Source organism: Leptonotus elevatus, chromosome 5, assembly GCF_054856555.1.
Source record: "Leptonotus elevatus isolate MCC_2025b chromosome 5, RoL_Lele_1.0, whole genome shotgun sequence".
Classification (NCBI taxonomy): Eukaryota; Metazoa; Chordata; class Actinopteri; order Syngnathiformes; family Syngnathidae; genus Leptonotus; species Leptonotus elevatus.
The window spans coordinates 27,965,197-27,987,696 of record NC_141243.1 but is presented as its reverse complement, the minus strand read 5'-3'; the positions used below and the strand labels follow the sequence as shown (position 1 = coordinate 27,987,696).

General features: G+C 43.4%; 1 protein-coding gene across 2 annotated transcripts in view; it reads right to left on the bottom strand.

Moving 5' to 3' along the window:
* Positions 1-10,068: 10,068 nt before the first annotated feature.
* The window catches only part of ptar1 (protein prenyltransferase alpha subunit repeat containing 1), a 92,994-nt gene continuing 80,562 nt past the window's right edge, over positions 10,069-22,500 (bottom strand). For both annotated transcript variants that reach the window (XM_086075129.1, XM_086075130.1), the window contains one exon: positions 10,069-10,481. In XM_086075129.1, coding sequence (XP_085931255.1) covers positions 10,118-10,481 — 364 coding nt within the window. In that variant the 3' untranslated portion in view covers positions 10,069-10,117. The remainder of the gene's footprint in view (positions 10,482-22,500) is intronic.

Sequence of the window (22,500 nt, the reverse complement as noted above, 5' to 3'; positions counted from 1 at the left end):
GAAAATATGCTGCACTATGCTTGGTTCCTAATAGTGGGACTTTTAAGCATAACCATGAAAACAAACCATGAAACTTGCTTTAATATCAGACGTGGAGGCGTTCTCGGTTTGACCTCTAGGGTCAACGAGAGGTCATTGACTTCTAGCATATGACATTTCTATGCATGAAATTAGAAACATTTCTATGCAAAGATCTAAATGTGATAGAAATGTTAACTAAATGTGTGAGAGGTGATGTTGCTCAGTGAAGGCAAGGGTGGGGACAACGGGCTGGTAGAGTATGCCTTGATCTGAGAAACATGGAATGTTGGATGGACACGCAGAGTGAAGGGGAATTTGAGGCAGATGGCGCACGGATTAATTATGCGCTCAATCTCATATGGGCCGATAAATCGCGGAGACAGCTTCTTGGACTCAACCTTCAATGGGAGATTCTTAGTGCTTAGCCAAACCTTTACCGCGTAAAGAGGAGCGGGGGAGCGACGTCGGTCAGCATGTTTTCGGGAGCTCTCCGAAGCACGGGGCAGAGCTGTGCGAGCGCGTTTCCATGTGCTGGAGCACCGCCGTATGTGGGATTGGACGGATGGGACTGCTATCTCCTTCTTTTGGGAGGGAAGGAGAGGAGGTTGGTACCCCAGAGAGCACTGGAAGGGAGACATGCCCAGGGAGGCGTTAGGCAGCGTATTGTGGGCATATTCAATCCACGTCAATTGGGTACTCCAGGAGGAAGAGTTAGCATGTGACATGCAACGAAGTGCGGATTCTAGCTGTTGGTTGGTGCGTTCCATCTGACCATTGGTTTGCGGATATTAACCGGAAGATAGACTTACAGAAATGTCTAGCGCAGAGCAAAAAGACTTCCAGACAAGGGATGTGAACTGTGGACCTCTGTCTGAGACTATATCTAGGGGAATGCCATGGAGACGGAAAACAAGTTGTATTAACAGGTTAGCTTTTTCTGTGGCGGAAGGGAGTTTGGCTAGGGCAACGAAGTGGGCGGCCTTAGAAAATCTGTCCACTATGGTAAGTATGACTGTATTACCTCTTAATGGAGGAAGGCCAGTGACGAAGTCCAGTGCTATGTGGGACCATGGACGGCTGGGGACTGGTAATGGGCGGAGGTAACCAGAACGGGGCCTGGTATATGTTTCGTTACGGGCACATACCATACATGCGGCGACGAGTGTCCGTTTTCATAGTCGGCCACCGGAAGCATGGGCGCAGGACGGCTAAAGTTCGATTGACTCCCGGGTGGCAGGTCAGACGGGAAGCGTGGGCCCATCCAAGTACCTGGGAGCGGACACAATCAGGAACAAATAGAGTTCTTTGGGACCAACCTCTGGGGTCGGTTTGTCCGCTCTGTGCATTCTTAACCAATGCTTCAATCTCTGACTCCACTGATCCTACAACTCAAGCAGGTGGAAGGATGGGCTCCGAATCCTCCTTTGTTTTGTGGGTGGAGAACTAGCGGGACGGCATCAGGCTTGGTGTTCTTAGGCCCTGGAATATACGATAAAGTGAAATGAAAACGAGCAAAAAAGAGGGCCCATCTAGTTTGTCTTGGATTTAGTCTCTTTGCCGTCCTCAAGTATTCCAGATTTTTGTGGTCCATCCACACCACGAATGAATGTTTTGCACCCTCCAGCAGATGGCCAGGAGTTCTCTGTCATTGAGGCTGTAATTGCGCTCTGCTGGTGAGAGTTTACGGGAGAAGGCGGCACATGAATGTACCTTACCGTCCTCAGGTAGCCGTTGGGAGAGCACGTGTCTGGGGGCTTGGGGGACTGGGGGCGGCTGGGGCTGGGTTAGGGTGGATGGGGGGCGGGGGGGTCGTGGACCGGTGGGGTGCCTGGCGGGCCTGCAGTGCCCCGTCCTGCTGCGTTGGGTTGGGGGCGCGGGCCGTGTTGGGCTGGGGGGCGCTCCAGCTCCTGGGTTTGCTCTCACTCGCACGCACGCACGCACGCACACACGCACATAAAAAAGAAAAAAGGAAAAAAAAGGGAGAGCACGCCCCCCACTCCCGCCTCAGATGCGTCCACCTTTACAATAAACTGTCTCGATAGAAATTGGCGAATCCGAGGAAACGCTGCAACTGGTTGCGGTTGGTAGGTTTAGGCCACTCTGAGACAGCAGTCACCTTGGCTGGGTCCATGTGCAGCTCACCCTTAGCAATCATATAGCCGAGGAACGTGCTTTTGGGGACATGGAATTCGCACTTTTCGGCCTTGACAAAAAGCCTGTTCTCCAAGAGCCTTTGGAGCACCAGCCGCACATGCCTCACATGGTCGGACAGGGACTGTGAAAAAAACTAAATGTCATCAAGATACACAAACGTGTCAATCATGTCGGAGGACGTCATTGACCAGGGCCTGGAAAACGGCGGCCCAAATGGCATGACCAGGTACTCGTAGTGCCCTAGTGGTGTGTTGAAAGCCGTTTTCCATTCATCACCTTCTCTGATGCGGACGAGGTGATAGGCATTGCAACAGATCGAGCTGGGAAAAGATACCAGCACCATGGAGAGGTGCGAATGCTGACTCGATCAAGGGGATGGGGTATTTGTTTTTTATTGTTATGTTATTTAGCCCTTGATAGTCTATACAAGGTCTTAAGGACTTATCTTTCTTACTCACAAAGAAAAAACCTGCACCAACAGGGGAGGAGGACGGACGGGCGAATGATACCTGCAGCCAGGCATTCGGTGATGTACTTCTCCATAGCTTCTCTCTCTGGCCGTGAGATGTTGTAGAGTCGTACTCCTGGCAGGAGCTCAATAGCCCAGTCATAAGGCCGGTGAGGGGGTAGGGCCATGGCACGATCCCTAGAGAAGATTTCTCCAAGGTCATGATAGCATTCAGGTACAGAGGTGAGGTCTGGAAGGTCCGGTTCCTTGACACGACGGGCTGGCACTATGGCTGACTGCAAACAATGGCTATGACAAAAAACACTCCATGCAGTAAGCCTTGGCACTGTCCAGTCAATATCGGGGTTGTGGATTTTTAGCCAGGGTAATCCAAGTACCAAGGGCGACTGAGGGCAATCAAAAACATATAGGCCAATGACTTCACGGTGGTTGCCTGAGAGCTGGAGAGAGACTGGCATTGTCTGCTGTTCAACCCGCGACAGTAACTGACAATTGAGGGCTGTGGTCTTGAAAGGCGTAGCCAATAGGAGAGTCTCTATTCCCATTTGCTTGACGAGGCTGCGATCGACGGAATTCTCATCAGCACCGCAGTCGATTAGCGCAGACAGCGCCCTGGACTGGTTGTTGTGGAACAGTGTAGCAGCGAGTTGGAGTCGGCGTGAGGAGGGGCTACGTGTTTGGCTCACCAATACCTCCCCTGTTATTGGTGAGCCTGCCCTTTTGCTGGCCTGACGGGACATGCACGGATAAACTGACCGCCTTGCCCACAGTACAGGCATAGGTGATTACTATATCTCCGCGTCTTCTCCTCAAATGAAAGCTTGGCACGTCCTAATTGCATGGGTTCTGTAACGTCAGAGGCGGGCAAGACTGGAGTCAGGAGCTGAATTGGCTGACTGGGTTGCGCGCGCGGAGGAGGATTTGGCCTAGTGGGCGAGGCTGATCGTCGCTGTCTCTGAAGCTCTCTAAGACGACAATCAATCTTTATGGCCAGGTCGACAAGTTGGTCAAGATTTGACGGTTCGTATTGGGAGGCCAACTCGTCTTTTAGGGAGTCATTGAGAGCATGTAGGAATACATCTTGAAGCGCCTCGTTGTTGAACCCACTCTCGGCGGCAAGGGTTCGGAATTCAACTGAGAATTCCGCCACGCTACGGGGGCCTTGACGGAGCAACATTAGTCTTTTGGCTGCCTCTTTTCTGCGTACTGGCTGATCGAATATTTTGCGTATTTCCTCCGTGAAGTTGGAATAATTCAAACACACTGCTGATTGACGCTCCCACTCAGCTGACGCCCAAGCTAGCGCGGCTCCCCGAAGACAGCCGATAAGGTAAGCTATTTTAGCTCTGTCCGAACTATAAGTGTGTGCTTGCTGTTCGAAAACCAGCGAACATTGCACCAGAAAAGCCCGGCAAGACTCTAGGTCTCTGTTGTAGGGAGTGGGAGGAGGCACGAAGGGCTCTCTAATGACTTGCGACGGTGAGGCGGAAGCAGGTGCGTGCATCAAAGAGTAGGTGTGCTGTCTGGCTACTTGAAGTGCTGATTGCTGGTTCTGAATGGAGGCGAGTGATCTCCTCTTTTACCTTGCCAGGGAGGAGATGAAGGGCTTGGTTGTGCTGTTCCAATAGAACTCCTTGTGCGTTCTCAGAGTGGCGAACGGGGTTCGCATCGGCGGGGTCCATTTCTGGCCAGATCAAAACTGTTACGATTCGAAGGCGTGGGATGAGAACCCGAGTGCAGACACGAGAGGCAAACAGAGTCACTTGCGAGTCTTTTAATTAGTGGACTGATGTGAGCGGGAGAACCAAAGGGGGGGTGGGGGTGGGGTCGAGTCCGGGTAGGGAGCAGGCGATCGACAGGCGAGTTAGCTTTGGCAGGCTGGCAAAGGTACGGCTTCGGCAGGTGCAGGAAATCTAGACAAAGAGTGGTAATTAGGATAAAGTTCGACTCAAAAGCAGGCGGCAATAAGCTGGATGCAACTGACTGTGTGACAGTTAGAGTTGATCTGGCGCTGAAGTGAAGTCCAAGGCTGGCTTTTGTAGTCTGCTGAGTGTGATTACATGCACCTGGCTCCTGCTCCAGCTGTGTCTCCTCCACCTCGCCCAGCAGTGTGATTTACTCACGCACATATACACACAAACAGGGAACAAATGGGCAGGGCTCATGGGGAGGAAGGACCTGACAATGGTCTTCTGAAAGGTGACTTTTGGAGGTATAAGGTTTTGGCCCGACGCCTGCGATAAATGGGTATCACATACCCCAAAAACATATAGAAAAACACATTTATGTCACATGTAGAACCTGTTTCTGAATTCACATATAGAAATGTGTTATGGTGACCCAGAGGTAACTACTATGAGTGCTATCAGTATTAGAAACGGATCTGTCATGGCCAGAAACATGGAAATTCACATAGGTTTATATTTCTATCACATTCAGATCTTTAAAAACACGTTTCAAATTCCATTCATAACAAATTTCATATGCTGGAGGCAGTGGTGTACTGGTCCTTGGAGAAGTGGGTATACAGGTAGTCCTGTAGTTACGAACATCCGAGTTACGAACATTCGCAGATATGAACAAAGGCTGACTGATGTCCATAAAATCTGTATTTTGTGTGCAAGGCCACAGTACAGTAAGCATATTTATTTTGTTTTTATTGCATTGTAGTGTGTAAAAATGTAATGTACTGTGAGGGAAAGTGGTTCAGATAATGATGTAATTGAATGTATGTTTTTTTAAATGTAATGTATCTACTGTATATAAACGAAGTATTATATAAGGCATATTATTTAATTTGTTTATATTTTTTTAAATATATTTTTTTATTATTTGATTTAAAAATATATAATTTAATAAAATTAAATTTTGAAACACAATTTTATGTGATTCGATTTACAAACAAATTTGACTTGCAAACAACCTCTCTGAACCCATTGTGTTAAAAAATTGAGCATTACCTGTGCTCTCAACTTTCACAAGTAGTCCAAAAAAAATCCTCTTTTAGAGACGGTGACATGTATGAATTAAAAATCCGTCATTTGTACTTGCTCACAATAATAATAATAATCTCCTCCGTGAGTCATCACCTTACCGTGGCGGACAGGGGTCCACCTTCCCATGGGTTCACTATCTGTGGAAGGGGCCAAAGGGGTCGGGTGCGCAGTGAGCTGGGTGGCAGCCAAAGGCGGGGGCCTTGGTGGTCTGACCCCCGGCTACTGAAGCTAGCTCTGGGGACATGGAATGTCAGATCTCTGGCAAGGAAGGAGCCCAAGCTGGTGTGCGAGGCCGAGAGGTTCCGATATAGTCAGACTCGCCTCCACACACAGCTTGGGTTCTAGTACCAATCCTCTCGAGAGGGGCTGCTCTCTTTTCCACTCTGGAGTTGCCCAAGGTGAGAGGCGCAGAGCAGGTGTGGGCATATTTATTGCCCCCCCGACTAGGCGCCTGTACATTGGGGTTTACCCCGGTGAACGAGAGAGTAACCTCCCTCCGCCTTCGGGTGGGGGGACGGGTCCTGACTGTTGTTTGTGCTTATGTACCAGCTCAGAGTATCCACCCATTCTGGAGTCCTTGGAGGGTGTGCTGGAGAGCGCTCCCTCTGGGGACTCCCTTGTTCTGCTGGGGGACTTCAACGCTCACGTGCGCAATGACAGTGAGACCTGGAGGCGCATGATTGGGAGGAACGGCCCAGCCCCCCCGATCAGAACCTGAGCGGTGTTTTGTTATTTGACTTCTGTGCTCGTCACGGACTGTCCATAACGAACACCATGTTCAAACACAAGGGTGTCTATATGTGCACCTGGCACCAGACACCCTAGGCCGCAGTTCCATGATCGACTTTGTAGTCGTGTCATCGCATGTGTTGGACACTCAGGTGAAGGGAACGACGGAGCTGTCAAATGATCACCACTTGGTGGAGTGTGGGCTCCGATGGAGGGGTAAAATGCTGGTCCGAATTGGCAGACCCAAACATATTGTGAGGGTCTGCTGGAAACGTCTGCCGGAGTTCCTTAAGGCTCTAGGTATTATGGGACTGTCGTGGTTGACAGGACACGATGTAGAGACTATATCTCTTGGCTGGTCTGGGAACGCCTTGGGATCCCGTCGGAGGAGCTGGTTGAAGTGGCTGGGGAGAGAGAAGTCGCCCACGGATAAGCGGCAGATGATGGATGGATGGATGATAATACATTTAATTTGTAATGCACTTTACATTTCAAAATAAATGTCAAAGTGCTAAAGGGAAAAGTTAAATCAAATTATAATAAATAAAACTGTTAAAAACCATAAAATCTAGCAAAAAAATATTAATAGGCCTTTTTTTTTAAGGAAAAAAAAAAAGGTCTTGAGGCATTTAACTTCCACAGTCTGTGGAGCTCTCAGTGACTGGAAGTGCATTGCAGAGCCGCGGAGTGACTATCTGGAAGGCCCTGTCCCCCATAGTAGAGCGTCTGGACCTAGGCTGGTGAAGGCAGTAGATGGAAGAGGAGGAAGGAAGGTGTCGTGTGGCATTGTGGAGGGTGAGTAATTCATTGAGGTAGACAGGGGCAGTTTGATGAATTAATTTGTGGGTAAGCAGGCAGATTTTATTGTATTGTATTTTATTGTATTCTGTATTGAATTAGAAACCAGTGGAGGGATTTTAGGACCGGGGTGATGTGGTCATATTTGCGCCTCCTCATCAGGATCCGGGCAGCACAGTTTTGGATGTGCTGTAGTTTTTGTAGGCTCTGGCCTAGGGTCCCGATGAGGAGGGCGAAACAATAGTCCAATATGGAGGAGACAAAGGCTTAGATCAACTTCTCCGCATCCGGTTGGGAGAGGGACAAATTTTGGCAATGTTTTTGAGGTGATGGAAGGAAACCTACAGAGGTGACGGATGTCGGTATCAAATGAGAGATGTGAGTCGAGCCTGACTCCCAGGTTTATAATAGAGGACAGGGAAAATTGAGACCAAAAATGGGGATGTTGCTTAGGGAGAGTGACTTGGTATGATTTGGGGTTCCTATTAAAATGGCTTCGGTCTTGTTGCTGTTTAGTTGTAGAAAGTTGTGTGACATCCAGGCCTTTATCTCCTCCAGGCATGCCTGAAAAGCAGATGGCGGAACTAAGGGAAGTGAAGAGTCAATTATCATGTTTAGCTGAGTATCATGAGCATAACAGTAAAAAGAGACATTGTGTTAATGCATTATGAGGCCGAGGGGGAGTATATAATTCTGTTGAGGAGTTGTGTGACATCCAGGCCTTTATCTCCTCCAGGCCTGCCTGAAAAGCAGATGGCAGAGTTGAGGGAAGTGAAGAGTATATTTTCATGTATAGCTGAGTATCATCAGCATAACAGTGAAAAGAGACATTGTGTTTACGGATTATGTGGCCGAGGGGGAGCATATAATTGTGAAGAGGACTGGACCAATAACTGAAACTTGTGGAACTCCACAGGTTACCGTGTGCAGTGATGATGTTGATTGTCCTATGGCCACATGTTCTGTTCTGTCCGTGAGGTATGACTTGAACCATTTTAGTGCAGTAATAAAAATAAAAACAATAATAAAATGATCATGACTTGTTAAGAACAGTTTGGTAACACAAATAATAACTGAAATAATGTAAAATGTATTTATCATTAGGTAAACAAAGTATATGTTACAAAACAAATTACAATATTATTTAGTGAACAATAAACAAGAACAGTGAAAAACAGCCTGCTTAGACTTCAGTATTGTTTTGTGCTGAATATTAAAACTATTTGTCGCCATTTGTACGTTTTAATTTACTGGTACCTAAAAATCAAGTACCACCCTATAGCTACTATAAAACTTAGAGCATGTAGTTAGTGTTTAAAGGGACTGCAACATGAAAAATCTACTTTTTGAAGCTTTTAGCCATGTAAAAATGCTAATTCCTCACCAAAAACATGACCAAAGTCGCCCCTGTATGAGCAATTCTAGGTTATTCTGCTCTCCAAGCACCAGCCCCTCCCAACCTTAGAAAACGAGCTGTTGGCACGGTTTGATGTCATTGTGTGCGGCCCCACCCCCGCACCCCATCTGCGGACTAAACGCACGCCCACTTTCTCTGAGACCTCCCTCCATGGGATAATGACAAAAGTAGCCTTTATCAATAAACATTCAAAGCAATCAATTATTCTTCACATTTGCAATGCCAAAGTGCAATGAAATGACAATTGGCTGTCTTAAAATCCATTGGCTGACACTCGTGTAAACTACAAGTAAAATATTTGCGCTGATGGGTTTAAATAAATGGATGGTGTAGTGAATAGTGCGCTCGCCCCATAAGCAAGAGGGCGCGGGTTCGCGACCCGCTGTAGTGCTTTTTTTTCTCCTCCTTTCCTCTAACCTCTCTGCTACACTCCTATTCCACGATTTCTTGCGGCAAGGACCCGTTTTGTTTCAAATGTTTATTCAAGAATTGATGGCTTGCGTTACCAAACGCAGAGATCAAGCAGCCCGTGAAATTTAGAGTCCATTTTAAAAAACGGCTTAAAACATCTATGTATGTTTCGTGGGCGTTGCGCGAAGCAGCTGGCTCGGACAACGTCATGAGAGGGGCGCGGCAGCCACAGGGGGAGAGGCGGGTTTTTACTGAACCAAGCGTTTGACTTCTGGATAAGAAAAATATTTACAGAAATAACTCATATTACATAAAAAATTACATCGCGATTGTGTCAAAGGTAAGATTTCATCATTATATGCCTATAGTTAACTGTGGAAGGGCTTAAAATACCATGGTGTAGTCCCTTTAATCGGCAACTTCCAACCTTGGAATCGATCAAGTATCCCGTGTACGAGGGCAAATCAGTTCACCTGAGCTAGATTTTTGGGCCACATTATGGCTTGGCGGAGCATTTGAAGGATTGTTTTCCTCAACATGACCCGCCCTACTCTGCCTCCGATTGGCTAACATGAGCCAATCTAATCAGTGTAGGCAACATGACCCGCCCTACTCTGCCTCCGATTGGCTAACATGAGCCAATCTAATCAGTGTAGGCGGGGGGACTAGACAATTAGGGGCTGAGGAGGGTATGCCATGGCTCATCAGTCCTCATACCAAATGTTAGCCAATCTAATCAGTGTCGGCAGGGGGGACTAGACAATTAGAGGCTGAGGAGGGTATGCCATGGCTGAACGGTGTGTAATCTGGGGGATTTAGAAGTGGGTATACTCAATACTGACTGATAAAGTAGTGGGTATACTCAATGCAGACTGAAAAAGAAGTGGGTATACCCGAGAGATCAAATTCAGAACGCCTCCACGTCTGAAATAAAAGCTTAGGTCAAAAAGTGCAAACCCTGAGAGTTGTTTCATGCTTTTTTTCATGTGACAATTCTTGAAAATAAGAGCTTGACAGCCCCATTATTATAGCAGAACTGCATCAAACTAATACAAATTAATATTTAGTCAAAGTCAAATTTAATGTTTTTATTTAAAAGAATGTGTCCACCAATGAATATTCTCAGAGCTCTTTTCCAATCACAGAGTCTAACCACTTTTTGTATGCCAGGCCAAAATGTCTCTGCTCAGGGTTACATTGCCTGTCCAGAACAGTGCTCAGAAATGTGCACTCTGAGGACAGGCTGGGAAGGTTTGATAGATGGACACCCCGGACACCCCTCTTAAGACGCTTGTTGTCACGAGGATCAGGCAAGGATATGCTATCGTCCTCCATAGCACCAGCTCCCCAGTCTCCACAGCCTTGAGCACCTGGCTTCAGTTGGGCTGTGTCACCAATGGTATGGAGAACAGTGCCTCCATTACAGTTGAAGTAGTCGAGCTGGTGTTCCCACCTCCACTGGTGCCACAAATAGAAGACATGCCGCCTGGAGTACAAGAGAATAAACATATTCACTATCAAACAGGTTTACTAAATCATTACAAAATCCAACAAATGGTCAATAACAGATATTTATTTGGATGCTTTTCAGAAAACATGGTCCAGCCAGCAGCAATGGGAAAACCAGGTCAAGAAAGTTAAAACCCTGCTAGAGTTTGGCTTAAGCCACAGGTGCTTCTCGTAATGACCTCGTTTACCTGCAGGTTGAGTACAAGCACCTGTAGCTAAAGCCAAACTGTGGAAGAGTTTTTACTTTCTGGACCTGGATTTTCCATTTTTGCTAACCAGATGCTCAAACGCTGACCAACTTCGAGAGCCAATATTTAGTTCCCTTTACAATCAAATCATCATGTTTCACTGCTTACATTATTGCAAACATACTTCAGAGATAGCAAACAACCTTACTGAGATTTGTGGCGTCGTTAATGTGTGAATGTATCTTGAATAGTAAAAAGTAGCTGTCACAACCAATGTTCCCTCTAATTTTCCGTGTCTTTACATTCACACAAACTTCTTTAACGTTCGTTGGACTACGGTAAGCATCATCCATGGACTTATATATTAATGGACTCAAAATGCCACTTATTCACCAATCACCATAGCGAGAAGTGAAGCCACCGGCGGCCATCTTACATTGCCACCCACTAAGCCCACCGAACTTGAAAATATTGATTTTCCCGCAGTGTTTTCATGTTATTTACTGTCTCTATGATGAAAATGCCACCGTGTGTGGTGTATGGTTGTACCAATAAGTCTGCAAGAAGCGCTACATTCACATTTCATTGGTAAGAATGCATTTATAAATTTTCTCTCATAAGCTATATCTGTGAGTGCTACTCAAATATTTGTCCGTATCGTGTTGTCAGATCCATGAACAATGAAATTAAAGCAATGCCAATCATGACAAAATTGGCTGTGAAATGTTAACCTAATAGTCCATTTATATACAGTAAGCTTTTGGCAACATCAGACATGCATAGGGCGGCCAAACCAGTATCACATCTGTCCAAAACCTGAGATCATAAATTAACATGATGTATGTTACAAAAATAAATAAATAAATAAAACCACTTATATATCAGATTTGTGACACGATTAGAACAGCCCTAGTTTGTTACTTGGTTTTAAGAGGGGAGGTGCCAAAAAGTTTCATCCACCCATTCATTAAAAACTAAATAAATAAAAAATAAACAGTTGATGAGAGTTCTCGTCGCAACTTCCATTTTCTCTTCGGTGGGAATTAGTTAATGTCATTTGCATAATACGAGGTCATTTTAGGACCACACTGCTGCTTAAACATAACTGAAATGGGTGGTCATCATAAAACCTGGTCTAGGAGTATATGAGAGCCCAAAATTTAACTTTCTGGTTCAAAACCAGGTAAAAATCATATATACTTTAAAACACACCTTCCTGTAGTGCGCTATAAATAAAAATGCATTTTCTGCACAACAGTGACTTTGACACTAATATATATTTTTTTCTTTAGTGACACTCTGTGAATTAGATCATTCACATCATCCTTGAAAATGTTCTATTTCATCAGATTCGTCATGTTTCATTGTAATTTCATACTACCGGGAGCCCATTGAAAAGAGATACATTGCTGCCATCTTCTGGCCATAGTTAGTGGATGTTTTTGATTGCACAAGCCCATTGACTAGGCAGCGCTGTGCAACAAGTTGTACGTCCCACTAAGAAAAAAACAAAACATAGTAAATGTCAATTAGCGTTTTGGGCGGTAAAATAGTTAATATTAAGCCTATGAAGCACTGTAGTGGCTAACTGTGACCACTTGATGTCAGTGTTGGCCTCTGGATAAAAAATATGTGGTCTCCCAAGAGAAGAAGAGCGGAGTTTAGTAGAGTAGTGGAGTTGTGGAGAGAAGACGAGTGCTAGTGCGAGGACGAGTGAGAATGGCTAAACGCAAGCGATCCGATTACAAGCAGCTCACGCTCGAGCAGCGCATTTGTAAAGAGGAAGATGACAGAGCGGATTCAGCAGAAGTGGAGGTGAATACGCGACGGGCGTCCACCTCAAAAGCATCCACTTGCTCCATCGTTCACGAGGCATGTGGCGATGGTTTCTGTCATAGTTCGAAAGATTCACCGCCATCTGATGAGGAATCTGGTGGTGAGGAATGCGAGCTGAATTCATCAGATAAATGAATCCCTTCTGATCACAGATATTAGCAGAGATTAATCTCCAGAAAGTTCTGGAAGCCGCGAAGGTAAGCACTAACTTGCTGCAAGTTAGCGTGTAGTATTTTACTCAGTGCTTCTGTAAATCGAGTGATCACAATTATACTAGTTCAGTATTATAGTATTGAATGTCCTGGGAATGAAATTACGTGGATGGATGAAAATATTCAGTTATGCTTCTGTAAATGTGCAATAATGTCCCGGAAATTAAATGACGTGGATGGATGAGAACATTCAGTCAAGCTTCTGTAAATGTACAATGTCTGTTCCACTACTAACGTAATGTTTAATTGCCATTGATGCAGCGTGCACAGATTACCCCTCATGTCACGTTTCCTCGGAGTGCAGAGGGTGGTGAAAAAAAAAGTTCACAATACCGTGCAGCAATAATAATAACAATAACCATAATAATAATTAAATAACATTTTGATGTTAACTATATATTTTACTGTAATTTACAGATACACCAAGAAGCGGAATAATAGCGAACGATGTTGCAATCATGTTAAGCAATAAACATGCTACAAATTATCACCACCTGCATTGTCACATTGTGACACCATAGGAAGTGTGATTAGAGTGACGGTCACGTTAAAGAAAATGAACAGACTGTCAAAATCAAAATCATTACCTTTTACATCATGACGACAAAGGAACAGGCCTGGGAGGTCATTGACCACGTTTAAATGCAGGCAATATACGTGTTATGGTCAGAATTCGGGTTTCTGGAAAAATCGTAAAAACACGTTTACATGCGCAAGTTGACAGTTACCCCCGTATACATGCCGTTTAGAATAACCCGATGTTATGGGGTGAAGTACGGACACCATCGTGCGAGTGCAAATAAGCGAAGAAGAGGAAAAGGACACGAAGAAGAGGTTGTGAGCATGCGCACAACGAAAAGCAATGCCCCGTTGATTCGAGGTATTTTGATTGCATTTATATGAACCAGTATTCCGGTTATGAAAGGGGTACCCAAGGGGCTTATTCGGGGTTTTAGAAACCCGAATAAGAGAATATTCGGGTTATTGTGCATGTTTAACATGGCCTTTCAAAACCCGAATATTGCCAATATTCAGGTTTTAAAAGGGTTATTGCCTGCATGTAAATGTAGTCATTATTTGTTATGCGGTCCACGGTCTGTTTCATTAAGTGAAATGCATTAAGTAAAAACGTGTACACAATATTGCTAACAGTCATACATATTGCTAACTGTCTTTTGAGATCTTCGAAAGTGAAAGTTCTTTCTTCTCGTCTGATCCTAACGACCTTAAGGGAGTTTGTAGAGGATGGCTCTTTTGTTCTCAATGCTATTCAACTGCTCCATGTGTTACTTGTCTGGCATGGAATTGATGCAGGTAGTGAGAAAACACAGCAAAATCTATGTAAAACTTCACTTTCTCCCATTTTAATAAAAGGCCAGTTCAAAGCTTTATCAATGTATGCTCTAGCAACTTTGTAAGGATTCCCATACTGTTCCGCTAGTAGCTTCTTGGCTTCACGGTATCCTTGTTCTGGTTTCATGCGCATACAACTTCTCACCAGTTCTTTGGGTTTTCCACTCATATACAGCTGTAAATAGTGTAGATGACTTTTGTCATGTTCCGTTTTCTCCTCCACTTGATGTTGAAATGATGTCATAAAGGGATCCTATTCAATTGGATCTCCATCAAAGACAGACCTGTTCTATGGTGGCAAAGTAGCAAGGGTATGTTTTATCAAGAGTTGCAAGGCTGTTCCTATTTTGTCGCTCGACTCTTTCTCTCTCTGTGTTACTGCTGCCCTTGACTTCCTCACGGGCGTAAGAACATGTTGTAAACTTGCTTGGATCACCCTTGACACTTGTCTGTTCATATGGTGTCCTAATTAAAGCTCTATAATCCTCATACTCATTCAATTTACTGCCCTCATATTCTCTTGGGTTTTTAAGATGCTCATTTGCCACCTTTTTGGCTGTTTCAAACTTATTTTCCCACTCCGTTGCCGTCGTTTAAAGTGTCTGTATTATGTTCTCCCATTCCTCCGTCGTCTTAAGTGTAGCTTCCTGTTCCATTGCTGCAATATTAGACAAAGATTCTAGTGCTACAGTTTTTGGTGTCTTGTTCTATTGCTGCAATTTTAGCCTTCATTAATCTAACTTCTTCATTCTATTACAGTTACCTTTGAGCTTTTATGTGAGGAACTTAGGAACGATGAGAACTTGTCAGACCCTTTACGACTTCTAGACCATGTCATTGATACACTGTCACAAGGATTAACAATTTCATTGACTTATTTTGATTCCCTCATAAATTTTTGTGCACGTTATATCCAGCCAACTATTCACATGAGCAATATGGTGTTTGAATGTAACCATCTTTCAGGGATGTGATTTGACCAAAGTGAAATTATCTGAAAATTTAGCCGGGGGTCTTGGGGGCCGCGGGCACTCAGCTAGGTCCAGAGCTCATGGGTTTTCCGTGTTTTTAAGTACTTTCAATGCACTCAGATGACAAAGAAATAGACAAAACAACAGCATAAATTTTCAATGTATATTGAGCTATCCCATATAAAATTGCAGTTTTAGTCAACTCAAAATCAGTCACATTCAAAAACATTGGACTGCCTTTGCTTTTAAAAACTATCACTGAGAATATCATCATATATATTTACCATGCAATAAATCATTTAATCAATCATTCTTAATTTAATACATAATGCATAACAAAAACATAAAATACCTCATGCAGCAAGCTCTGGTAAAAACACAATCATGCATTCGTCGAATGCATGATTGACTAAGATCATCTCTGTAACTGCATACATCAAGACAGTCAACATATTGAAAGCTGAAAAGTGCAAACATGCAGCATTCATTTGAGTTTGTGTCAATGATTAACCATGTTAAATATTTATGGCCATTTTTATTACGTTATAATATTTTCGAAAATTTGATTTCGATTAATTTGAAAAGTTTACCACCGACCTCAAAATTCACGACTCTGTCAGCAACTGGTACAGGTTCACGTCTCTCTATTACCGCTTCCGATTGTGATGTCAATAAGGGATGGAGGCCGTAAAGTTTTGGAGTTTTCGTTTGGGCACCAAAACTTCCAGCGATGGAATAATTTGTTGTTCTTGACTGGAGTTCTTTCACGTGTTTTTTGCTCTTTGCGTGACTTTCAAGAGCTTTGAAACCTCTCCCACCACAGTCAATGGTATCATGGCACCAAATGCAAAGCGCTTTCCCGGCACGATCGATCTTCCGAATAAAGTCACTGAACAAATTCGTCACATTCTTCTTTCCAACATTTGTAGAAATATCCTTCTCTAACCAGTCCCATCGAAACTTGTTTTTTACGATCTTGTCAATTTCCTTAACTCGCGGAGCATCTTTGTGTTCGATCACGGACATCTTTCTTTAAACACCCGGCAAAAACGTCTGAGAAATGAACAATGGCATACTCCTATGCCTTTATAACAAGCGCGTTTATTGGTCAACAAACAATGGCATACGCCTATGCCTTTATAACAAGCGCGTTTATTGGCCAACACGGAGACTTCAGCCAATCGCAAGATCAGTTTCATTTCAGTTACGGAAACACTAAAATGGAATGCTGTCGAGAGACGAAATCGGATTTTTTACCACTTAAAAAATTGTAACATTTTATTTTTGGAGATAAAAAAAGCGGAATTCCGCGAATTAGCGGAAAAATCACATCCCTGATCTTTGTATTAAACAAATACTCTTGATTATCCTGTTTTTGTCTGACTTGACTTCTTTCATCAAGTCTTTAACAGAACTATTCAGCTCACGAAATTGTCGTATGTGCGCTACAAATTCGCCCAACTTTCTTTCAATCAAATTCACATTATAGTCTGTATCCATCCAAACGGTCATTTCGTCCATCAATTCATACAGCCTATCTGACTTAACCTTGCTTTGCTGCATCTTGTTTTCTAGGAAGACTTTGTCCAGTTGAAGTTCATTGAATTCGATTACGTTAGTTGTGTGTTTGGAGGTTTTGTTGCAGATGTATCTATGGTTTCCTCTTTAGATTTCACTTGTTGGGTTTCCATGGTTGATGTATCCACATCAGTCTTTGTGATGTAAGATGAAAGACTTGTTAGCCGTTGTCAGCTCCAAAGTAAAGCTTCTTGTATTAATTCCAAGATGATCAAGAAATAGTCTGTATCAAGTTCAATGTTGCGATCATCAGAATGCTACTCCAAGTCCAATGAATTGAGTTGAATCAGAGAAGTTTTTTTTTTTTTAACTTTTGTTGGTGCAGTTTGCTGCGTGTTATGGCTTACACGCATCTACTGTACTTTATCCTGGTTGTTAGTAATCCACTTGAGTCCGTTCTTGTCTTTAAGGTTGTTAATTACTAACAAAACAAACTGACAATAAACATAGTGACAAACGGTAAGAAAACCGTGTGTCTCCGCAGCTCAACGCTGCCTGACTGAGCTTCTTACTGGAATAAACATACATCAGCATGACTAATAAAATACATCATCATAAAAACAAAATAGCATCATAACTATGACTTGTATGATATGTCCTTTGGCCTGTAACCCATACATGCAATTATCGACCAATTTGACGTCATACAGATAATAAAGAAATTGGCCGATAATTATATTTGCATACAGTATATGCATATTTGTGACATAATGCGTGCAACCTTGTGTTCACAGAAGATGCATCATGGTGACATGGCAGTCACCAGTGTGGGCTTTCTTTTTTTTTTTACTGTGTCTCCCCAAAATGTTAACCTTCACAATTTTTTGTTGCATTTTTAAAACATGACTGTTTTGGCAAACTCAAAATGATTTACTAGTTGTCGTTGAAGCCGATATATCAATAAAATTCCGCTTCATGGTGGCTTTACACAATGTTCTAATGTATTTGAACATGTTAGACTTGTAGTAGGACTCAAAAGTATATTTGTATTCAAGTTAATTTTGTAAACAATTATCGGCTTATCGGTTATCGACATTGGCACTTTCTAAATTATTGGTTTATCGTATTGTTTGAAAATAGCATTATCGTGCATCCCTAACACAAGTCAAAGTTCAGTTAATTCTCATTATCATAATTGAACTAATAAACGAGCACATTACTCTTATTTCATGGGGTGTAATGCAGTTTGTTCGAGTCGAGTTGCCGTAGTGTGACATCATCGGCTAGCGGAGATCTTTGCCCAGAGGAGTAATGATTTGCATTTGTGAGCTGACAGCCAAACAGTCATCTCCATTTTTACGTACTGCAATTGATGGCATATCAATGTCTACGAAGCACAATGACTCTTATTTTTTCGGTTATAAAATCTGCATTTTACTTAGATATTATGCTTGTATGTGTAATATGTTTGGAATTTTATTTCATGAAACCATGATTGTAATTGGTCTCACAAACAATGACTTTGGAAGCATTTTATGCAGTGTTTCTACAACTAGGTGTCAGTCATGCCTACGCATGGAGTTTCATGTGAGTCTGACGTTAAGGTTAGGTTTGGAAAAAAAGCATTCCGTCATAATTGACGGAAGGTTTGTCAGTCCGTCAATGGACGGATGCCATGGCGGTCACCCATTTCGCTGAGGGAATGACAAATGACAGATTGACATTACAATGTAGTTTGGCTTGAAATATTGACGAATTAACGATGACGGAAGGGTGTCCTGACTGTTGATGATTGCAGAATCTGTAAGTTTGTAAACAATTAAGGCACCAAAATCATTGAACATTGAGCAACAACAGCTCATGACACATCTAACTATTCAAATTTAAGGACATATTTGAACCTTCAAAAATACACAAGTCTTACAGAGCAGTCGACAAGAAGTGATCTGTGAGAGTGTAGTAAATTATCATAGGAAGATTCTTTATGCAGCCTGGTTAGGTTTTTGGAGAAGAAAGGGAGGGTCAGCTAGACAGGAAATGTAAGCAGTCTGTGACGAGCAGGCTTATCAGTCAAGGGCCCGCCGTTATTATTTCATTTACAAGAAGTGAAAAGCCCATTGTTAAAGAAAATGCAGATGGATTTTGCCGTGATGGCTGTGGTGTAAGGGAGCTCCAGACTGAACCAAAGTAATTAAAATAATAGCCCTCTAAATAAATGATATTTGATTTCACCAATTGAAGACAACATCGAGGGGGTGAGAAATACGCCAAGAAATATGATTTGGAGGCAGTTTCAAAACTAAGGAAATTGTTTCTGAGTAACACTAGCATTAGCTGCTAACGCTAATCCACGGACGTAAAGCTATCCAGCTAACACGATCCATGGCGGAATACTGAGTACTTCTACAAGATTCGAGAGTTTCGTCAAGAAAACAATGACAAACTTGAAAGCATCAAAAAGGACATCGCAAAAGTGACCAACAGGTTAGAAGAAGCGGAGGAGAGGATTGGAAAGATGGAGGAGAGAATGCATAATGTGGAAGAGGCTGTGACGGAGCTGGTGCACGTGAACGTGAAGCTAGTGGACAAGCTAACTGAGGGCGCGAGTGAGCAGCGGTATTTGAGGACGTGTTTGTGCAGTGCTCCCAACCGGGTCGAACCTTTTTTCAAGAAATATATTTTTTGCAAAATAACTTGGACGGTTCATACCGTCTCTGCCGCCGTTAAATCGCAGGTGCACCAAGTGCTGACAACCTCTTTTTTTTTTTTTTTCCAAAATACACTGCTGAGCTGAAATGCCCAAGTGGAAACACGACAGGAAAGAGGCCCCTACTAAAGGCCCGGACTCGGCTTAAACGGCTTCGAGGAATGAGGACTCATCGGAAGAGGAGGCTACGGACCTATCTGCTGTCATGGCTGCCATTGCAAGCAGCGAAAGCAAGATTCTGGCACGGATAGATTCGAGCACAGCCAACTTGAATTCCAAAATAGACGCGCTACGGAAGGAAGTGGTGAAGCAGGAAGCCCGTCTCAGCAAGTTGGAATACGGCCTGAATACGTACGCGGAAAAGTCGACCTCCGCAGAAGTGAGATTGCTGTGCTGAAGGCGGAGGTCACTTTGCTCCGCCAGAAAGTGGAAGACATCGGCAAGGGACAACGTCGGCTCAACGCACGCTTGATCGGAATAAAAGAAGGTTTCAATAAAGCGAGGGGATGCGACTAGCAGCAAGCATTGCTAAGATGCTGCAGGAGCTGTTGGTGCTTGATTTCACTCCAACATTGGATGTAGCATTCAGCGGTGCCCGGCGTGCCGCCGAATGGGGACCTCCCAGAGTTATCGTTATTAATTTCCACTACTTGGGGGAACGCGATGAGGTTTTCAGAGTGGCGGCCCTTTCGGTGCCGCTGACCTTTCCCAACAAGCGAGTGAGCATATTCCCTGATTACACGGGTTAGGGTTAGAAGAGGAAGGCGGCGTTTGCTGAAGCTAAGAGTCTACTTCGGAGCTGCAAGAGTGTCAAGTTTAGTGTTCGATTCACCGCGACACTACGCATCACCAACTCGGATTGCCAAGAAAGGCGGTTTGAAGATCCAACGGCAGCGGTTTAATATATTGAGAAGAATTTGAAACCTAGGATGACTAAGTTGATTTAATCAATTGAACAATGGGATCTAGATGTTGATGACAAATTGTGAAAGGTAAGGACACTGACCTCATTGTTGACGATCCTGCCCCTCTCCTTTCTTTTGTTCCAACAATGTGACTCATTAAGAAGTTGGACAATTCATATTTTTTGGGTGTAAGCCTAGTGTTTTAAGTTACAACATGCAAATTATGTTTAGTCCTTGCTGTGGGCGAGGTACGGGGGAATCATGTGGAAAGGAAGGTGTTTGGGAAAACTTTGGTTTATGTTATTTTGCTAGCTGTATGCAAGCAATTCTACTTTAACATTTATCCATGTCATGTGTCTCGGTTCGCCCCGGTTGGGGCCTGTTATGATTATAGTTTACAAGGTTTTCCGTGAAAGGATGTTACAAGAGGGTAGTGCGATCTCGACAGGTTCAGTAGATCAGCACAGGGATTTTGGGCTTAGTTTTAGTTTTGTAGTCAGACAGGGACTCATATTTATTTTTATTTTTTTTATTTTGGTTGTACAATGTCTAATAGACAAAGACCAAGTCATATCCGTTTTCTGAGCTGGAACATAAAGGGAATCCACAATCCAGTGAAGAGAAGTAGGGTGTTTGCGCACATGAAAACAACACAAAGTGACATCATGTATTTGCAGGAAACTCATTTACGATCGAGTGAATGTACAAAACTAAAGAAAGCTTGGATAGGGCAACTTTTTTGTTCGAAAAATGATGATAGGGCACATGGTACAGCCATTTTGATTAGAAAAGGCATTCCATTTGTTTCGTCTCACACTATTTGTGACTCCGGTTGTATATATGTTATAGTGAGTGGCAAATTGTATGGTGTACAAGTAACAATGGCTAATGTATACGGTCCCAAATGGGACGGTCCGCTTTTTTTCACCAATTTTATATCAAAATTACCAGATCTTAACAACAACCGATTGATAATAGGGGGCAACTTTAACTGCATTATGTATCCTAAATTAGATAGATCAAATCCCACATCTGGTCGGCAGGATCTCAAATGCTGGCATATTAAATCAATTATGGACACATATGTACTTTTTGATCCGTGGCGGAAGGCAAACCCAACTATTAGACAATACCAGTTCATAACTCTTTTTCCAGGATGGACTATTTCTTAGTAGACAATGGGATTCTCCCTATGGTCAAGGATTGCCAATATAATAGTATAATTATTTCTGACCATGCTCCAGTACAGCTGGATATTTGTTTTCCAGAGTGTGTCAGGCAATGCCGGATATGGCGGTTTGTTTCCTTGTTACTGTCTACAGACTCGTTCAAAAAAATCTTTTCACAACAAATTGATTTTTGGGGGAATTGAATCTCACGCCAGGGACACCTTTAACTACAGTGTGGGAAGCTTTCAAGGCATATTTGAGGGGACAGATAATTTCATATACAGCTTATGAGAGGAAGAAACAAAATCAACACTTGGAGGAACTAATTCATTGCATAGCAGAGGTGGACCGTAAATACGCAGAGGAACCAACGCCAGAGCTTTATAGAGAGAAGTTGTTGTTAAAAACTGAATTTGATAACCTTTCTACTAAACAAACGGAACTGCTGTTTTTTTTTTAAATCGAAACAAATATTTTATGAGCATGGGGAAAGGGCCGGAAAGCTTTTAGCCCACCAGATTAAATGAGCCGCAGCTAAAAGTGCCATTCCTGAAATTTGAACGGGTCTGCGTGAGATAACTACTAACCCTAATACAGTGGAACCTCGGATTTTGAACGTCTCGGAACTCGTACAAATCGGACTTCAACCAAAACATTTGAGTAAAAAATGCCTCGGAGTTTGACCTCGGTCTCGGAGTTTGAACACCCAAGCAAAGCCGAATGTACCTTGAACGGGTAGCCGAGTGAAGCTGAGCAATGCCGAATGCTCACGTTGTGGTCATTGACACGAAGCACTGCTTATTTCCAGTCAGTGAGTGAACACTCTGAGGTGCTCTGTACATTCGTGAGTGCATTTGGATTTTTTCAGGACAATTTTCTTCGACATGGGCCCAAAGAAAGACAGCGGTGGCAGCAAAAAAAAAAAAAAAAAAAACATACAGTGCTACGAAACAGTGGGTGTAGGAAGGAGATTATTGTGGCGTTGGAACTACTGTGACTGACTACTTCCGTAATACTAATAGCACTATCTCAGATTAATTCCCCCTTCATAGATCCTGCAGGCAAGGCTGTGGCCTTTCCCCATATTTGTTTGATTTGGCAGTTAAGCCCCTTGCTATAGTCCTTAGAGCGGAGGAC